Source organism: Fusarium proliferatum (assembly GCF_900067095.1).
Source record: "Fusarium proliferatum ET1 genome assembly, contig: FPRO_scaffold004, whole genome shotgun sequence".
Lineage (NCBI taxonomy): Eukaryota > Fungi > Ascomycota > Sordariomycetes > Hypocreales > Nectriaceae > Fusarium > Fusarium proliferatum.
The window spans coordinates 594,120-613,854 of NW_022194793.1; the positions used below are offsets into that span (position 1 = coordinate 594,120).

At 50.0% G+C, this 19,735-nt stretch overlaps 6 protein-coding genes across 6 annotated transcripts; 5 read left to right on the forward strand and 1 right to left on the reverse strand.

Moving 5' to 3' along the window:
• Positions 1-1,031: 1,031 nt before the first annotated feature.
• On the forward strand, positions 1,032-4,355 carry FPRO_04395 (uncharacterized protein; the record flags this gene model as incomplete). The annotated part of the gene is made up of 4 exons (XM_031229900.1): positions 1,032-1,167; positions 1,291-1,617; positions 1,671-1,683; positions 1,736-4,355. The coding sequence occupies 4 exons, from the start codon at positions 1,032-1,034 to the stop codon at positions 4,353-4,355; spliced, it is 3,096 nt and encodes a 1,031-aa protein (XP_031080091.1).
• Positions 4,356-5,939: 1,584 nt separating this feature from the next.
• Positions 5,940-7,496, forward strand: FPRO_04396 (uncharacterized protein; the record flags this gene model as incomplete). The annotated part of the gene is made up of 4 exons (XM_031229901.1): positions 5,940-6,189; positions 6,248-6,329; positions 6,390-6,550; positions 6,601-7,496. The coding sequence occupies 4 exons, from the start codon at positions 5,940-5,942 to the stop codon at positions 7,494-7,496; spliced, it is 1,389 nt and encodes a 462-aa protein (XP_031080092.1).
• A 549-nt stretch (positions 7,497-8,045) lies between these two features.
• FPRO_04397 (putative centromere/microtubule binding protein cbf5) lies at positions 8,046-9,767 on the forward strand (the record flags this gene model as incomplete). The annotated part of the gene is made up of 4 exons (XM_031229902.1): positions 8,046-8,175; positions 8,301-8,457; positions 8,538-9,169; positions 9,220-9,767. 4 exons carry the CDS (start codon positions 8,046-8,048, stop codon positions 9,765-9,767), a joined length of 1,467 nt encoding a protein of 488 aa, XP_031080093.1.
• A 1,502-nt stretch (positions 9,768-11,269) lies between these two features.
• FPRO_04398 (uncharacterized protein) lies at positions 11,270-12,286 on the forward strand (the record flags this gene model as incomplete). Its single annotated transcript, XM_031229903.1, has 1 exon — positions 11,270-12,286. The coding sequence occupies one exon, from the start codon at positions 11,270-11,272 to the stop codon at positions 12,284-12,286; it is 1,017 nt and encodes a 338-aa protein (XP_031080094.1).
• Positions 12,287-13,485: 1,199 nt separating this feature from the next.
• FPRO_04399 (uncharacterized protein) lies at positions 13,486-14,908 on the forward strand (the record flags this gene model as incomplete). The annotated part of the gene is made up of 3 exons (XM_031229904.1): positions 13,486-13,747; positions 13,803-14,054; positions 14,109-14,908. The coding sequence occupies 3 exons, from the start codon at positions 13,486-13,488 to the stop codon at positions 14,906-14,908; spliced, it is 1,314 nt and encodes a 437-aa protein (XP_031080095.1).
• Positions 14,909-15,298: 390 nt separating this feature from the next.
• Positions 15,299-19,579, reverse strand: FPRO_04400 (uncharacterized protein; the record flags this gene model as incomplete). Its single annotated transcript, XM_031229906.1, has 2 exons — positions 15,299-17,316; positions 17,560-19,579. 2 exons carry the CDS (start codon positions 19,577-19,579, stop codon positions 15,299-15,301), a joined length of 4,038 nt encoding a protein of 1,345 aa, XP_031080096.1.
• Positions 19,580-19,735: the final 156 nt, after the last annotated feature.

A 19,735-nucleotide genomic window follows, 5' to 3' on the forward strand; every position in this document is an offset into this window, starting at 1 on the left:
GCTGACCGCTGTTAAAAGATGTACCAATAAGTCATATGCCAAAGTATCTACTCCGTACTTTGTGAGCATCTCGATATTGAAGGTGGCCAACTAAAACGTCATGGTTGAGATGAGTGTGGGGAATACAGGGGAGAAAACGGGCTGTCAACATGTATGCACTTTGTAAGCGTGGGAGCAGTAACTAAGACTTGGGCTCGCGTGAGGACGAGAGGAAAGATGGCATCGGCTTGCACTTGAACCTGACATCCGTGGAGGATATTGTCCCTGTCGTAGTCACAAGCGTCTATTCGGCTACAACTCTCGCCTGATTTATTCGTAAGGCGCTTGGGTGGGCTCGAAGAAGCCCTGTTTGCGGTGTGCGGGAAACCTCCCTGGACAAGGCTTATGATGGAGTCGTCACAGCTGCTCTCAGTGGCCAGTTCTAGTGGAAGAAAACGTTGAAGCTAGGATCGTCACGAACAGGGATACCGGAAGAGGAGCCTGGAGGGTTCTTGATCCATGTCGTGGTCAATCCAAGGCGTCTAATGAATGGTTCTGATTGGAAGCGAGTCAACATAGACGCACCCGACCTTTCCCTTCCAGCTTTAGCAGCCAGTTATACCCTTGCTTCCCATTTTCCTGCCGTTTATCCATCATCGCATCACTTCAAGCTGATAACCACAAGTTGTCAACCAACAACCCAACACTACGTACTTAATATTAGTTCTACCAATAACGAATACAGGGGCATACCAGCCTCCAGTCTCATATATCGCTTTGGCCCCCGCGGTCTATGCTTAACTGGGTGTCCTCCGCTTTTAGTGTCGTGAGATCGTTTTCGCATCTTCTCTTTTTCCCATTCACCTTCTCCGACCCGATCGCCTCTGATGTTTTGTTATTGATTTGAACCGTGTGTTTGAGCCTTATTGTTTTTATACTTTGTTTACTGTTGCAGAGGAAGTTGAGCTCGTTGGAGTCTCCCTTTCGATCACCACAAGCGTCGCCAGGCCGAGGCGTGTTGCAGCTGCGGGGTTCGATCAATTGTCGCAGATATGAGAATCGGTTGCCTGCAATTTGCGCCCCAGGTGGGAGACGTCGACAACAACCTGAATCGTGCGGATGCCGTTTTGTCAAGGGCAAATCCTGACGATCTGGATGTCTTGGTTCTGCCCGAGCTGGCTTTCTCTGGTAATTTCCCTCAAGGATGAAGATGTTGATCAAAGACTTCCAGCTGTTCTTAGCCAACTCCTTCTTCTCTTACCCCTCTATTAAGAAGCATATTGAAACATTAGACGCTAATACTTTGAGAAGGGTATAACTTCAAGTCGCTGCAAGATATCACTCCCTTTCTCGAACCTTCAGGTTCCGGCATAACATCTCTTTGGGCAAGGACAATCGCTCTCAAGTATAACTGCACCGTCACTGTTGGTTACCCCGAGAAAGTCGATGTCTCACCGAAGTGGCCAACGGGCCCAGAATACTACAACTCGACCATTGTTGTCAATGGTGATGGCGAAACAATAGCCAACTACCGAAAAAACTTTCTGTACCACACCGATGAGACATGGGCCTTGGAAGGAGGCCGGGGATTTTATGACGGATTTATTCCTGGACTGGGTAACACATCCATAGGCATCTGTAAGTACACCTCAGCCTCTCGACATAGTCTTTACTAACGTCTTTCTTCAAAGGCATGGACCTCAAGTACGTGGCAAAAGACTCAATGTCGTAGACGAATTACTGACTTTCGTGATAGCCCATACAAGTATGAAGCACCGTGGCACGCTTTTGAGTTCGCACATCATATTCTTGAAGTCGAGTCAAATCTGGTGATTGTTTCTATGGCTTGGATGACTCGAGACGACCCTCGACGGTTTACACGCATGCCAAACGAACCGGACATGGAAACACTGACTTACTGGGTTACTCGATTGGAACCCCTCATTCGTGCTGAGTCTCAAGAAGAGATTATAGTCATTTTCTGTAATCGTTGTGGCAACGAAGAAGAAGTTCTCTACGCCGGGACAAGCGCAGTGATCGGTATACATGATGGGGAGGTCAAGGTTTACGGCCTCTTGGGGCGCGGAGAAAAGGAACTCTTGGTCGTCGACACCAACAACTCGCCATACGCAAAACTTGTGTATCGGCCAGATGCCAGGGGTTCCGGTATGGAGGCACCTGGTCACCTCGAGCAATCAGGTGGACCGGAGGAAAACATGAAAAACGGGCCAGCTCACAAGTCGAACAAGCCCACCGAGGACCAGCAAAGCAATCCCAACAACAGGTCATCTAATGGGAAGGAAACATCTCAAACCCTTACCGCGTCCCTTCCACCACCCCCGCAATTTCCAGATGATTTTGTTCACGATCGTCCACGGGCCTCATCGAAAAAGCGATACCCGCCAGCAATTACTATTCCAAGAGAGCCCGATCTGGTCAAAAGCAACTCAGCGAGGTCGCCAGGAACAGATAGTCTCAACATTCCAACGCCGTCAGCCCCTAGCCCAACTCCTATGGCAATCAGGCCTCGACTGATTATTCCCGAATCACCTCCGATTCTCCCACACCAGTACCCTCCAGATCACCCCATCAGCGCTGCATCGCTAAGATCAGAGAGATCAATTCGTTCTATGAAGTCCGAACAGTCTGAGGCTTCTACGAGAACCATTCGCACAAATCCTCGACCTCCTGAAGAAAGCACTCCCTACCCAGACAGTGGCGCCCCCTTGAGTGGCTACCCAGAAAACTTCTTCTCTTCCGAGAAATTGATATATGGAGGCGACGTCACGATCCACAGCGCTGGACCATTCAGCCCAGACACCCCGTTTGAGGATATTTCCCCTGTCTCACCGGAGCAGTTTTATTGGTCCCGTAATGATAATTTCATGCGAACTCCCTTAGGGGTCGGGGGGTGGACGCCTGGGACACCTATTGGGAGGAGGCCTGAACCATTCCCTTGGCCAGCTATCACTGGGAATGCGCACACCCCTAACCGCAGTACTGTCAGAGATCGAGCAAAGGAGAATGCGACCCCCATAGACCCTCGCCATCTCCAGTCGCAGTCCCCTCAATCTAACTCATCATCAAATCGGACAACCAGAACCAGTAAATCAGCACACTCGGCATCCGTCAACTCTAAAGGAGTAGCACAACCAACGGAAACAGAAGACAGGTCTTTGGCACGACCATCGTCTCCGAAATCTCGCAATGCTAGCCGCTCGAGAATGCATGAAAGGTCTGGATCATCTCTAGGTGATAGGGGAACCAATGCAGCTATCTCATTACACCTGGAGGGCATATCGTTCCGAGCTGAATCAGCGAGTAGAACGCGGGCAGGCTCTGCAGCAGGTACTCCTGTTGGTGAGCGCGTTCAGTCTCCTCCCTCCAGAACTGGCAGTCGTCCCAGAATGACAGACACACCCGACCCTCAACGTGAAAAACACATGATTCGCATCGCTGCCAGTCCCAGCATCCTCGAGGACGAGCATAGGAACCACTACCAGTCCTTGTCCTCAGCAGCACATCACCAGCGTAGCAACTCATTCGCTATGAATAGGGCTCGTGCTGCTGACAACGATCGGGCTGGTACACCCGAGTCGAAGATCAACAAGGTTCGCCCTGCTTCACGCGCAGCTAGTCGAGGACGAACACCTGGACCGAAAGTTTCACCCACCAATGGAACCACCAATGCTATATTTCCAACCACTGAACGAGCATCATCAGCAGATTCCACGCGAAATGATAGACTGCACCGTCGAATTCACAGACATGCATCTGGTAGTCGACAGACTGATAGGACTTCGTCTGCCCAGACCGGGCGGCGTCGATCTAGTGATGCTGTCCCTGTTGAGTTTGAACGTGTTGAAGCAATTCTTTGTCCCAACTGCCCTGTTCATGGTCGAAGGTCGACTGCTGATGGAACCGTGAATGGTGGCAATCCTTTACCACCGCCTCATTCGCCTCCAAAGTCGTCTCCTGCACAGAGACCAGCTTCCAGTGCTGGTACCCCACAGTATCTGGAACCAGAGCCAGCAGCACCTCGACGAGCATCTTCAGGCGATGCGAGCCAGCTTCAACTAGAAAATCCTTTAGACAACATGGCTCAAAGTGCACCCCCGCAGAACGAAGCAGCCGAAGCCAGTGACTGTGGATCATTTGCTGAAACTCTTCAGACTATTTCTACCCCGGGGCGCTCGCCTGCTACGCCCTCTTTCAATCCTTCTACGCCCAAAGCGATGGTTCTCATGACGAATGGATTAGAAGTTGAGCCACTTCTCAGTAACAGTTTGGATGGCCCCGAGAAAACACCAACGACCCGTTGCGCCGAAACGGACGCTCTGGGATTGGTGGATGTTACCGCCAACTCTGTCGCGTAGAGCGATGCTTGTACATCAGTTGCATTGGCGAGAACGTCATTATTACACAGGCTGCTATGCCACCAACTAGCATTTCGGTTTTATTCTTGGTATTTTGCAGGGGAATTTATGTGATAGTCAATGAGCAATTTGGAGTTTGGTGCTGCCTTCACGAGTAGCTGGAAGCTTGATACCTTTGTGGTATTGCTAGGAACCTATCATCCCGTGGTTAATAGGTTGTGGGATATGACGACCTTTGTCCCCCCGAAAGCTAAGGTTGAGCCTGTTGTTGGCTTGGCTATTGCTGCTACGTATAACCTCATTCAATCACATTCGGTTTCTTTATGAGATATGTAGCGTTGGTGCATGGACGATGATGCCACGGTATGAGTTCGCGTCCGAGTGTCATGTAGATGTCCGTTGTTTTCAATCGAAGAGACACAACTGACACTAAATATAAGAATTTGTAATGCTCAAAAGCCTGCTTATAATCAAAATTTTGTGAGATTGTCAATGAACCGCACCGGGTTGCATATCCATAGAGGCGGAATCCGGGCCACTGACAAGATGGAAAAGCTGAAGAACATATTGTGGAATTCCTATATGGTAAACCTACAGGTGATTCCCCCGATCAGGTATGTACGTCTATGTACGCGAGGTTCCCTTCATTGGATCTCTCTGGTTGGGATAGAGGTGCTTGCATAATTACAAGAAGAGAAAAGCCCACGGATACCATGAGCATGTTGGCAACAATTGGGGCTATTGATGCCGTATGGCTGTGTACACCAGGAACTGTTGATAGGCCTAGCCCCGGGAGACCTCCGCTAGACTCGGTAGCCCGTCCGGACAAGGGTATACTGACCGGTGATTGATTCTCTTGCCGCTGGCGCTAGCGTGAAAGTCCAGGGTCTCTGCATCAGCCCCCTGTTAGAGGCTGGGTGGTGTAGGTGATATCAATTCTTAGTGGTCGGACCCCTCATTAATGTCCCTCTCATCAACACCAAAGGCTACAATGCACACCACGTTCCTTCACCAGTGACCAATCCCAATCGTTTCTTGCTTTGATATATTGTGATATAGAGTGCCGCTGTACCGCGGATCTTCCAATGGTGTTTTCCGCCCCCAGGCATTCCTTATGCCAATCACTATCGCGTGCGACAAGAGATACTGGGGCATTAAGAACTGGCGGCTGCACTCTACTACCACCGCACTGTTGAAACTCATCACTCTCATCATTCAGATTGTCACACTACTAACCACAGCTGGGTTATCGAATGTTCTGATATTTCCCAGCCGCCGTGTATGTGCCGCTGCAGCATCTCCTACCGTTTTCACACGTTGGTCCCAGGCACAGCCGTTTGTCACATCAGATGAGCGGTTCAGTTCTGTCTCATCTTTGTTATAAGAGCACCACGATCGCCTCTCGCTCTTTCGCCCCCAATATCCAGGCGTTTCAAAAATTGCAGAATTGATTCACCTGTGTCGGACCCCATTCATGTAACACAAGAGATTCTTAATTTCTGACCAGTCCCCCCGCTTTGGTCGAGTCAATCTCAAATCTGCAGCCCACGAGCTGGCCAAGTTCTACAGCCTTATTCTCCTACGATGAAAACTTCAACTTTGGTATCAGCCTGGGGCACACTCAGTTCTGTCGCCGCCATCTTGGTAGCGGAGAACTCACCATGCGGGACTCTGTGTGGCAATGTCCTCGATGCCACTACCACTGACGATATCGTTTGCCAGGAAGACGATTACAAGAGTGGCGCGGGGATTGTTTATCAGCAATGCGTGGCATGTGAGCTCGGAAGTGATTATCACACAAAAAACAACGAAACCGACCAGCAATGGTTGTTATGTAAGCTTATCTGTGTACATATTTCCCCCAGTGGCTAACACGACTTGATCGTATTTAGACAATGTACGCTATGCGGTCTCATATTGTTTGTTTGGTGTTCCTGGTAACAATAAAGTTATCAATACTCCTTGCTTAACCTCGTATGTTAGCTCATCCTTTATGATCGCCTTCTATCAATTTGAAGCTCACAATATGAACAGAAAAGCTTGTGGACCGTTCCGCCAAGCCGTTGAATACAAGAATCTATCTTCAGACATTCAAAGCTACGATTATTGCGATACCTGGCCTGTTCAAGACACGCCTGACTTCGATGGATGTACAGATTGCCTAAGGGCGGGCGACAACCATTACTTAGCTAACTGTGAGCATCTGCCATACGTCTGTGGTTGGTCAAACGCTGATGAATAATAGTTTTTACTCTACTTCAAGCTGGATGCGAGCAAAAACCACAACCTGGAGTTACAGTATCTGTTGATGGCGGCCTCTTCTCCCAGGACATTGTCAACATCACTGAGCCCACACCTGTAGCTTCTGTGAATCCGGATTGGCTTGACCAAGGCCCTATCAGTCTCGGTGCTAAGGTCGGCATCACTGCCGGAGGTGTGGTATTTCTATTGTTTGTCCTTGGATTTTGTATCATCTGGCGCGGTAAGAGACGGAGACGGGCCTTTTTGCGACAGCTCGAAACCCGACCCCGTACCAAGGGTAGTTGGCCTAAGAAGGGTTGGCCTACACCATTGCACATCTCTAACGACAACGACATGCGAGAGACACCCTTAAGCCAAAAGCCATTCAGAAGTTGGGACGAATCTCCCGTCAGCGCTCGATCCGAAAAGACATTCCCAAGATATGTCTCCCCTTACGGCTCCCAGTTCGGCAGTCCTGTCAGTGCCACGGAGCTGCAGCTAGCCCAATGGCCGGTGATGAACCCAAACCAACAAGCATATCCGCTGATGCCTAACCAGGCATCCAATCCCCATCCATATCCTGAGATGTTCCCTTCTATGTACAAGCCTGACCCGAGTCCCTCAGGATCACAAATTGGTGTAGCTCTTGGTGGTGATGATTCGTCGCTCAACACTCCCCAATCAAAGGGTAAAGATAAAGACGAGTCATACGAGATGTATCCTGTGGATGGACGGTCTCATGGTGCCATTGGAATTTACCAACCCGAGCATCTCGAGGGATTATATTCACAACCCGATTACTTCGCTCATGGAGATGTGCACCAGAGCCAGATATACCAAGGTCAAGGGCATGAATACCAGGACACTTATGATGACGATTTCAGGGGGAGGAGGCCATAATACTTGAAGAAAGAATTGATTCACCCACATTAACTGCGTTCTTTGCCATTGGACGCTTGGAGTTTGATAGCATGGATACCAATTTCATTTTGCCAGTTTTTTTTTTGATACCAACAGCTATCCAATCATGATCGTAGTCTCTACCTAGATATTGAGAAGTATACTCTTGTCGTTGCCCATTGTATAACATGGTAAGGCACCTACCTAAGTTGATAGTAGTCACATGGTAGTTCCCCCGTGTTGAAGGTTCATGAAAAGCTGGTGTGGCGTCGACTGTGGCTCTAAAGGGTAAGGTAGAGAGACGATGTAGCCACATCGGGATTAGTGTGAAATTACCGCCACACGCCGGTCGCAGCTTCCTTCAGTCCCCACAATGAAATCCGACCAGAGAAAAAAAAATTTGGAAGCTTCCAACAACACCGGGCAAGACACTGAGGAAACCAACGACTCGCACCTTCCGTTTCTTCCCTCCTGTCGCAAAGAAGCACCTGCCGCGCTTCACCCGGTATATCACACAACTTCAAAAAGGGAAACTATAATCCGTTCAAAATGTCCAAGGAGGTCGCGGTCGTCAAGAAGACGACAACAGAGGAGGAGGAGTACACCATCAAGCCCCAGGCGACCACTCCTTCTCTCGACACCAGCCAGTGGCCTCTGCTACTCAAGAACTACGACAAGCGTGAGTTTCCTGATACAATTCGATGATTAAAGCGCGTTTTTGATACTTTCCGGTGGCCTGCCGAGCCTCAATTGATCACTTATTTGAGATTCAGAAGACTAACTGATAATCTTCAAAACTTGCAGTTCTTGTCCGAACAGGCCACTTCACTCCCATCCCCAATGGCTGCTCTCCCCTGAAGCGCGATCTTAAGCAATACATCAGCTCTGGTGTCATCAATCTCGATAAGCCCTCTAACCCTTCTTCACACGAGGTCGTCGCTTGGGTCAAGCGCATTCTACGGTACGAAAATTTTCCAACCAAGAGTATCGCGTCAAAGTGCGCGTCCAAGTCGAGCTATCTGCTAACGATGTTGCCTATAGATGCGAAAAGACTGGACACAGTGGTACCCTCGATCCCAAGGTCACTGGTTGCTTGATCGTTTGCATTGACCGTGCCACTCGTCTTGTCAAGTCCCAGCAGGGTGCCGGAAAGGAGTATGTGGCTGTCATCCGCCTTCACGACAAGCTGCCCGGTGGCCAGGCCCAGTTCGCCCGCGCTCTCGAGACTCTTACCGGTGCGCTCTTCCAGCGACCCCCTTTGATCTCTGCCGTCAAGCGTCAGCTCCGTATCCGAACTATTCACGAGAGCAAGCTTATCGAGTTCGACAACGACCGACACCTCGGTGTCTTCTGGGTCAGCTGCGAGGCCGGTACTTATATCCGAACCCTCTGTGTCCACTTGGGTCTCCTTCTCGGTGTCGGTGGCCACATGCAGGAGCTTCGACGTGTCCGCAGTGGTGCCATGGATGAGTCCAAGGGCCTGGTCACTCTCCACGATGTTCTCGACGCCCAGTGGCAAATGGATAACACCCGCGACGAGTCTTACCTTCGCAAGGTTATCTCTCCTCTTGAGACTCTCCTGACTTCTTACAAGCGACTTGTTGTCAAGGACAGTGCTGTTAACGCTGTCTGCTATGGTGCCAAGCTCATGCTTCCCGGTCTTCTTCGATACGGTAAGTCCTCAAGCGATAATTCGTGTCGCAACTTGCTAATTCATTGACAGAGTCTGCCATTGAGCATCACGAGGAGGTCGTTCTTATGACCACCAAGGGTGAAGCCATTGCTTTAGGTATCGCTCAGATGTCCACTGTCGAGATGTCCACCTGCGACCACGGTGTCGTTGCCAAGGTCAAGCGCTGCATCATGGAGCGCGACCTCTACCCCCGCCGCTGGGGCCTCGGCCCTGTTGCTCTTGAGAAGAAGAAGCTCAAGGCTGACGGCAAACTCGACAAGTACGGCCGCCCTAACGATGCCACTCCTGCCAAGTGGAGCTCCGAATACAAGGATTTCAGCACCAGCGATGCCTCTGCCGCCGCCGCCGCCGCCGCTGCTCCTGCCAAGGCCTCCGAGGCTGAGGATACTCCCATGGAGGAGGCTGCCACTCCCTCTTCACCTGCTGCTGATGACAGCAAGGACAAGAAGCGCAAGAAGCACGATGGCGAAACTGCTGAAGAGAAGGCTGAGCGCAAACGAAGAAAGGCAGAGAAAAAGGCGGCCAAGGCTGCTAAGAAGGCTGCCAAGGGCGAGGCTATGGACAGCGACAGCGACTAATGGAATACAGGCCAAGTTTGGGTATGGGCCGAAACCTGAAGGCAGATCTTGATACCCGAGATGTAGGTTCTGCTGGCAAGGAGAGGTCTGTTTGCTGTACCATATTCTTGTTCTCGTGCCGTTTTTGGCTGCTTGAAAATGTTTTTGGGGTTATCATGGCGTTTTTGGTTCGAAAATCCTGGTAGGAGTAGATGCAAGGCACTCAATGCAAAGCACGATAAAACTACTGCATGGCTCTGTGGGAACCGTCTGTCTAGTATCTGTGAATGTATGAGGTTTAATCATGTCTATCTGCCGTAGTTTATGCTTGTGACCGCTGTGTGTAAGGACTGATGCGTGGTTGGGGTACACTGACCATGACATATAATGTAGCGGTCACGTAGGACGGTGGCTCTTGGTGTTACGGTATTGTTGAAATCCGATCTGAGGTCCCATCGTCATGAAACGTCCGTCAAGTCTGGGCAATGCATGTGTTGTCGAGGCTACTGTAAGTATGATGACACATTTTTCTGGGCACGAAATAACTGAGAGCATAAGGTACGGGTAGTCTAGTTGAGTCAGGGTTCCACAGGAGGAACATTGGAAAGTCCCTGATACGTACGGTCGAGTAACAATCCAACCGTTGTCGTATTAGTCGCATATCAAAAAGGAACCAGTCTTGGCCAAACAGAACATTGGGCCTGGGTGGAAACATTGGACGAATCAGGCTCCAGCAACGCATCTCGAGTAACAGCTGTCCCTGTTTCATAGTTGAGGGAGTGGACTTCCACCGCAGCGACCTATTCGCTAAGCAGAGGATTCAAGTCGCTGCAACTCTGTTAGCCAGCGCATGGCACAGCATGATGGCGAGGGATATCCCGGCTTGGGCGTTTACTTGGACTGGCTGAATTTTTGGTCCCTTCCTTTGCCTGCTCCTATTAAGATCAGGGATGGGCTTAAGATTAGACTGTTGTCAAGAGAGCGTCTAGTTGGCCGTTTCTGTCCTGCATGAGAGTGTATTGGCGTGATAGCAAAGAGGGTCACGTAGTAAGTGGTGGAAGTAGGTCCCATGGCTTGGCCTGTGGCTGTAAGAGTAGAAGTATAAAGTGAGGAAAACTCGGAGGTTAGTTGTGCGTTTGCTCGTCTAAGGTTCTGATATCAAAAGTTTCTTGTCCCGGAGATCAGTTAGAGTTGCTCATACATGAAAAATTACCTCCAACAAGACCCGTCATTGAATCAGAAGCCTATCTACACTTTTGCAGGCGTATTCGACTCAAGCCTTCTTCTGCAAAGTCTGTTTTCCCTTGGGATATAAATACTTGCCAAGTTCTCATCTGGGTCAAGGATTCACAACTCAACGTCAGAGCGTGTTGATCACTTAGCCTTCAGCTTTACTCGGACCCAGTGATCGACTATACATGACATAGAGATTGACTGATACCGAGATTGAGGCTCAGCTGAACGATTTATATGCTGCACCGCCGGCGTCCCAGAAAGGGTTGAGTTCAGAAGATATGCCCGTCATGTCCGCTTCATCGAGTCCCTGTGGACTGATCATCTTCTTCATTCTCTCATTCTCTCTTTTCGACACTGCATCAGCCCTACCAACGAACACATCGTCTCCTGTTCTTCGACCATTCATATTGCCACCACCAAAGCAGCACTTGAGTCGAAGACATAAAGGTCGCGGAAGGTCTTTCTCTCCACGACTAGATATCAACTTCCCCGACCCATGCCTTGTTCAAGACCAAGACGACCACTGGGTGTCTTTTGCAACAAGCGGTGGTGGCTACCACATCCAGGTCGCCGTAGCAGATGATCTCATGGGCGAGTGGACTCATCTCCAGCAAGATGCCCTCCCTGGAGACGGATGGACGAGTGGCAGAAATTATTGGGCCCCTGACGTGCGGAAGCTGGAGGATGACTCGTACATAATGTACTTTTCTGGAGAACTTCCAGAAGGTGGACATTGCATTGGAGTTGCACGATCCAACAACAGCACCGGTCCATATACAATGGATCCTGAACCATTCGCCTGCCCACGTGACGAAGGCGGCGCAATCGACCCGGCGGGTTTCTTTGACGAGTCTACAAAGAAACGATATGTCGTCTATAAAGTCGACGGCAACGCTCTCAACGACGGCTCGGGAACTCCCATCCGACTCCAAGAGGTCTCGACAAAGGACGGCTCCACACCGATCGGCAAACCTGTGGACATCCTGGACCGGATCGTCTCCGAGGATGGGCCCCTGGTTGAGGCTCCGAGTCTGGTACGGACAGAACAGGGCAAGTATCTGCTCTTCTTCAGTAGCCACATTTACACAGGCGATGCCTATGATCTCAAATATGCCATAAGTGACCGGGTCGAGGGCCCTTACAGGCGGGGGAAAGCTCCATTTCTCAAGACACCAACTCTAGGCCTGAAAGGTCCTGGTGGAGGCACAAGTTCGGAAAATGGACAGTTCATGGTGTTTCATGCGTGGTGCGGCAAGGGCAAGAGATGCATGTATGCCATTGGATATGGCCTTGAATACGACTAGAATGAGAAAAGAACCGGCATCGACAAGGAGATATTCGGCAGTTTTGGTGTTTATGGGACGGTTTTTTTTTTGGTTAAGCTTATAGACTAGATTTCATTTTGATTCATTTCATATGTGCTTTTCTTTGCAGTCGTTTCCAGGCACTTTCGCAGGTGTGATGTGATGTGATGATGATGAATGAACTTGGTGATGACGGTTACAGTCCAGAGCCAGCCTTGATTAAGCGCTGGGGCTGCTTGGGCCCCTAAAGATACCTAATAACCGCCCTGAACTACACTGCCGCTTCCCTTGTCTCTGATTCGCTGCTTGTGAAAGCCATCTTCTGGCACTTCCAGGCACGAACCAATGAGGCCACAGAAAATCTTCCGTAAACAGGCTCTGTCTGGTTCGTCTCAGTTCACTACCTTTTCTATGTGTCTCATACATACAACTTAAGCGCCCGTAGCCATTTTCACCACCCAACTACCTAACCCTCAATCCTTGTTCGCTGCTTGGACCGCCTCGATACCGCCTGGGGAATAGTTGTTTCCTATCACAAGCATGGATCGATGCGGCACAGACAAGTTGGCGGCACTTCTCAGCCGAGAATTGGGTGATTGGGAGCCATAGCGCGGCAACCAGACCCCCTTTTCGGTTGCGTTCAATCCTTGGCCAACTCCAGCTGAGTCTTGCAAGGTGCAATATAGGGCAGAGTATGCATCTTAGTGCGGTGAAGTGTGGTGCATGGCGTTGCATCTGCAGCTCTCGATCGAGTGATGGAGAACGACACCCACGTTCTCGTTTTCTCTTCACACTATCCATAGGGAATTTAAGTAAGTATACTAGCTAAGGTAATTAATATGCAGAAGGGCTGCAGCTCGCTTCTTCTGTTTGCCCTCTATTCTCAAGAATCCTCGCCTTAGATTTCCACTTCTCGTTCCTTTCTGCTCCTCGCTCGTTCACTCATTCTAATTCCTACTTGTGTTGTATTGGGATGCCCTTATATTTAACGACGGATACCAACATGCTGTAACAAGGGTATCTGGTATACCAACCCACCGTATTCAATTTCTTTAATACCGTTTCTTCTCTTTCAAATCGAGCTGTTTCACAGCTGGCCTGGCCTCAGATCGACCTCGATACCCATCATAGTATTCTTGTCGCTTATCGAAACAGCGACCTTCTTTTTGAAACATTAAACACCACAGCGGACCTCCATGATGTTCTTCTTCTCTATTGTCCCTTTCTTTGTGTTCTGGATGCCGGTCTCGGCTCTACAAGTCACACCCAACTCTCCCTGTTCCCAGTTCTGCCTTGACCAGTCAGATCCCAATTCCTACGAAACCCGTGGCAACGAGATCGTCTGCGATGACGATGACTTCAAGAGGAAGACAGCAGGCCAGAAGTTCCAAAGATGTCTGGCTTGTTTGCAGGACAGTGCTTTCAAGCAGGGCGACGAAAGTGACCAAGATTGGTTCTTGTGTAAGTCATGCTGAGGACTCAACTGTTCAACATCATCTGACTTTTGCGCCATTAGACAATATGCGTTACTCTTTCGACTACTGTATCTTTGGCTACCCAAATGCAACCGGCATCAGTTCCGGCCCCTGTGTCACATCTGAAGCTTGTGGCCCCATTGGGAATGCTCTGAAGAAGGGCATCACCGAACCCAACGATAGAGAACAGTATGATTACTGTGACACTGATGACAAAGCCATGCTCGGCGACGCAGTTGATAAATGCCAGGCATGTGTCAAGGCAGATAGCTCGCAGACAATCATATCGAATTGTGAGCCGTTCCTTAACCCAGCTGCTTGATTCATCTAACCATCTCTTTGTGTAGTCCTAGTTGCCCTCAATGCTGGATGCCAACAGCGTCCCAAACCAGGAACCCCTATAGGACTCAATGACACTGTTTTCAGCGAGGGGAGCATCTCGGTTGTAGATCCCTCTGCCTCAGTTGCACCAGGAGATAACCATGACCTTCCCAACACCTCAATTGCTGCCATCGCTGTTGGTGCTGCCGCTTTCCTTCTCATTTCTGCAGGCTGTATCTTCATGCAACATCGGAAACGCAAAAAGCATTCTGTACGCGACAGACGCTCTTCTCTCTCGTTCCGTTGCCAGACACATGTTACACCAAGGACTCCCGGCTTCCACGACCTCCCCCCTTATATGGATGAAGAACGAAACTTGTCAAAGACTGCACTTTGGAACCCACGTAGTGCAGTGAGAAATCTGAACGATGCCCACAAACTCGGCATTGTCACTACCGCTATCCCGCACCCGCCTCCGACAAAAGCTCCTCTACACACACCCTATCGCGAGGATGCGTCTCCAGCAGAGAGCGTATCAAGCTGTACAAACGCTCCCCTGTTGTCACACTCAGCTGGGCCACAATGTAGTACACCGGGTATCACATCCCCGCTGTTTAGCCCCGGTTTCTCTATCACAACGCCCCGTTCAGCTACATTCCCACGTGAATGCCACGATAGCAACAATCCTTGGGTGCAACAACCAAGTAATGGTTCGGGCAAAGGCTTTCTGAGGAAAAAGCAGTCCAGAGATTCACAAGCTCCCAGCGAAACACGGAATATTCGGATTGTCTTTGATCCACCACCCAAAAAGGCCAGACGATCGTGAGCTCATGTACTGGTGCTTATTTACGTTGATCATTTCTGAGCGGAGGAGTTTCATGGGTAAACAGACACGGTACTTGTGGATATGGCTTTAGTGGCGAGGCGCTGTAATAAGAGATCAGTCAAAAGGCAGCGAATGCGTGATGTGACTTGAAATGAAATGAAATGAAATGCAGACGTGTGTATTTATTTGCTTGGCCATTTCTCCTTATAATGCAATGCCTTTCCCAACCAGCTCTAAATCATGCCATCACCTCATATCGACACAGGTACCTGGAGCAACCGTCAAGACACAAGTGTTGCAACTCCCTTCTATCCAACCACAGGAGTATATACTTTGTATGATACCGCCGTCCTCATCATCAGCAGTCTTGGCTTTTTTATGTACAATTTCTCATATATCTTGATCCCAGGGTGTCGAGCCTCTGCTGATCAGTTCACTCTGCATTCTCTCATTCTGGTCTTTGAACCAAGTCGCTCCCTCTTCCATCTCCTCCCTCATAGCACGGAGTTCGTCGATTAGGGTTTGCGCATCGCTCATGACTCGTTTATGCGAGCTGAGTTTGGTCTGGTCATCCTGAGCTAGCTCACCATCGTCGTCAGTGGCTCGCTTTCTCTTGTTTGTCGCAGAACTATCAGATTCGGTGGTATCGACGGTGCCGTGCGACCCAGATAATCGATGGCGTTCCTCAGAATGACCAAGGCTACTTATAGAGGCCCGGCGCTTGAAACCAGTGCTAGGCGGGCCCATACTGCCCGTTGACTGCTTCTTGCCATACTGCATCTCGTTCGCCAGCCTTTCAGGGAGAGCAGTTCCATCAGGCATCTGCACAATCCCCATAGCCTTGAGTCGCCAGCGTTCGGATACTCTGCTGACACGATTACTGGGCTCTGGACTTTCGGCATTTCGAGAAACAACAGGAGGCAGCGAGCGTCTGAAAGTGGCCGATTGATCACCAAACTGTTGCCGAAGAGCTCTGGTCTTTGAACCACTTCTTGCGAGAGATGAGCTCGATTGTTTGCTGGAAATGGAGCTGGTGGCGGATGGCGCTCTACGCACAATCCTGGCCACAGCTTCCTGCTCGTTGTTGATTCCAGATAGAACACCGGAAGCAAGCAGTGCGTCCTCTTCTGCTGCTTGGCGACGTTTACTTGGCTTCTTGTGTTTAAGTAGATCCTTCAGCTCCTCTGGTCGATTCAACTCGGCGACTTCAGCCTGCTCTCGGGCAGCTTGGCGAGCAGCTTCTCGTTGAGCCTTGGCTTGCGCTACACGCTGTGCTTCATAGTAGGCTCTCATCTGCTCTCGACCGCTACGACGAAGCTGGCTCAAGCGGCGATCACGCGCAATCTCTTTCCAGCGATAGAAGTACCTGACTGATAAGCTGTAGATGCGAAACTTTTGTGCTTCTGCCAGTGCTTGCTCTTCTTCCTCCTTTTGTCTCCTGGCTTCTTCTTCCTTGACGTATTTTCGATACACGCCTTGTAGTATATTATCCAACATAAATGCTTGAAATTCGTCCATGAGTCCGTCATCGCCAGTTACGAACCATCTGGTAAAGTCACCCAAGAGGTCACGGGGTGGCGGTGGTGGTCCAGGAGGGCGGATGGGCTCCTTTGCTATTTGTGCAGCTGTTGGGGTTGTTGAGAGTTGGGAGCCACCACCATTTGATGCAGGATGGGACAAAGATGAGGTTCCAACCGAAGGGAACGAGAATTGAGGCGTTGATGTGGTTGAGGGTTGTGTGTCAAAAAAGCTCGTTGCTGGCTGGCCTTGTTCTCCAGTTAACGTAGTTGTTTTGCCCAGGTTCAAAGCTGCTGGGGGGATCGTCGCTTGTGATGTGGCACTGCTGTCGCTCGGTGTAGATGATTTTTGAGGTTGTGTTACGGTAGTAAAGGGACTTGAGGACAGTTGAGGCGTTGGTGGAAATATGTTGATGCTAGGTTGCTTCGCGGGTTGTGTTGAAGTGATGGTGGGAGCATGGAGCTGTGGCTTGTCCGCTACTATCACTTTACTAGAAGTGTTCTCTGTCGAGGCGACCGCCGTAGGGGCTGGCAGTGAGGTGAAGGTCGTTCCTGATGTCGCCTCTTTCTCCCTGTAGGCAGAACCCTGACCGAATGGACTGCTCTGTGCCTGCTCAGCAGAAGTGGTTGGTGGCTTGAAAGAAGAGGCAAACGGGTTCAGTACTGGCCTGTTTCCATTTCCAGGTCGAGGTGGCTGCTCGGGAGTAGGTGCTGGCAGATGAGAAACATTGCCGGCGGAGGATGGCGTAAGTGCAGATGTTGTGTGTGCGAAGGGGTTGACCGCAGGCGGCTTGGCTGTCGAAGCCAAGCCAGATACGAATGGGGGTTTCTGGAATGGTGTTTGTTGTGAACCAGAAGCACTAATCGAGGCCGTTCCGTTGATTGTAGTCCCTAAGCGAATACAAACGTCAGAACCAGTGGTTTAGGCGTGTCTTTGCCAGATTTCCAGTGGTTCGTCTCGAGCCAATGTGTTGTCCTTAGTAAATCTCAAGAACTGTGGCCTGTCGAGTCTCCGGCTGAATGCGATTTCCTATTCGCCTGCAAAGGAAAGGTCTTTACACGTAATCGAACATGCAGAAAACCATGGGATGCAGAATCTTTGGCGCAAATTAAACAGTAGGAATGGGGTCTTACCTGAGTTGCCATTGATGGGCTTATTGTCCCCTCCAGGTTCACTAGGCTTGCCAAATGATGTAAATGGGTTTGGCGTTGTAGCTTTGGGTCCAGTGGGGATTGTTGTTTTGTTGGGAGTAGGTTTTGTTTCTGGAACAAAAAGGCTTTCTTGGGATGAACCGTTAACTGCAACCTTGGAAGGATTTGCGCTTTGATAGGTTGTTTGATGTATCAGCTCTGGTAGTGATTTTGAGCCACGTTTCTTTTCCACAAGAGAGTAAGAGAATTGGTGTTGAAGGCGAAGGTGAGGTAAAGAACCACGACTGTCCAGTTTCGCGTATTGGCGACTGGCATCGGATGGGTCCTCATCGCATTGGCCAAATTCGATATTGTGAAGCTCCGCAAATTCAACAGCTTGCTCGATGGTATCGAAACGAAGAAACTTGTTCAAAACAGCAGCAGTAACGTCCTTGGACGTCTCCCTAGGCCGAGCGAGACCTCTATTGATGGCGGCCAAGATAGCGCGACGAAGCCTGGGAAAGTGGCATTCTGCGAAGCAGGCCATTGTGTATGAAACCTTGGGATCCTCAACTATTCTGAAATATGATTGATATGCCGCTGATGCAGCTAATGACGGCGCATCCTTCAGAGGTCCGTGAAAGTCTTGGGTATTTTGAAGAGCCTCAACGAGTAGGACGGCCGTACGAACCTCATTGGAGTCCTTCCAAAGGGCTGGTTTCCATTGGCGCTGCAACGTTTCTATAATGTTTGAATCGTAGGCATGGAAGATGAGGTAGTATGCCCGGAATTCCGGCTCGTTCTCACATCTTATGCCCTGATCGTTGCAATCATCGTAAGCGTCGCGGAGAGACAAGAGGGCTTTCCCAAGCTGTTCTAATTCCTGCTGCTCTACGAAGTCCTCGGGTGTTTTGCCGTCTCGAGTGAGAAGGTGAAGTGCCGTAACATGGAATCGCGCGATGTTCTCCAAAACATAGACCTGAATCTTCATTTCGTCGGGGGTGAGTGACGAGAAAAAGGTGAAATCTCTGCGGATCGCGCGTGTTCTGTCCCATAAAAACCCATGCAAGACTGGTAGGTTGCCGTCGTCACGTAAGAGGTCGTCAATTAAATAGTCCAATGTCCTTTTGAGGGCCGGCACGGATCGAACGTCCATGGGCAACGGCGCTTCTTGACCAGCGGCGGAGCGAGCGAGCTTCTTGACCATGCGACGTGTATTCGCGTATGTAGTCTTGGGATTCTTTTCGGGCTGATGAATGTCCATTTCATTAATTCGAGTGATCTTCTCGTACTCAGGGCACATATCCTCGCAGATGCCTTTGAAGTCAATAGCATCCTGAAGAGTTTTGCGCTTATCTGGGTCATCGATCAGTCCGGCCTTCGTCAGAGATGCGCGCGCCTTATTGCGGTAGGTTTCGTATTTCTCGCGGAACTTTGTCACTTCAGCCTTGTTCTTGGGATTCCCAGGTTGTGAAGGCCACTGGGGAGGGTGAATGCCATCTTTACGCAGTTGCTCGTATACCCTTTTCGCTTGCGGATCGTCGGAATGATAGGTATCGGGGATAGGCTCATCGTCGGAGTTGGCGCTTGATGATGAAGTTGGTCGCGACTCGATACGCGTCGCCGCAAAAGGAGTTGATCCATTGCTCCGCGTGTTTTGTCCTGCTTGTTTCCTGGAAAAGGTGGCAGTATTGGAAAGGTTTTTCTTTGGATCGGTGTTCTTCTTCTTTTCGTCGCTTTTCCGGTTCTTGTTCCTGCCACCTCCGTCACTCAGATTGGCATCCTTGTTTTTGAACTGTTTATTGGCCTTGCGCTTTGCTTCATTGTCGCTCTGGTCGCCAAATGCTGATGATCGCTTGGTCCGCTTCGTCTTTGACGAGTCGCCTGTACTATCAATTCCGAATGCGCTGCCTTTGTTCTCAGAGTTCGTCGCAAAAGGATTGAACGCTGGAGACGGACTCCGCGTTGGCTGGCCGAAAGTCGAAAACATCTGATTTGATGATGCAACAAGCGTCGCACTCATCTAGGAAATCGTCTGGACATGAGGATGAGTTAAAGCCCTCTCTATGAGTGGTGTGACGTGAATGTTTTAACAAGCTGCGGTTGAGTGATGGAGGTGGAATTGATCCATTGAGCTAGTTCCTATTCTGGAGAGCTACGGTTTGCTTGTTGCACTGAA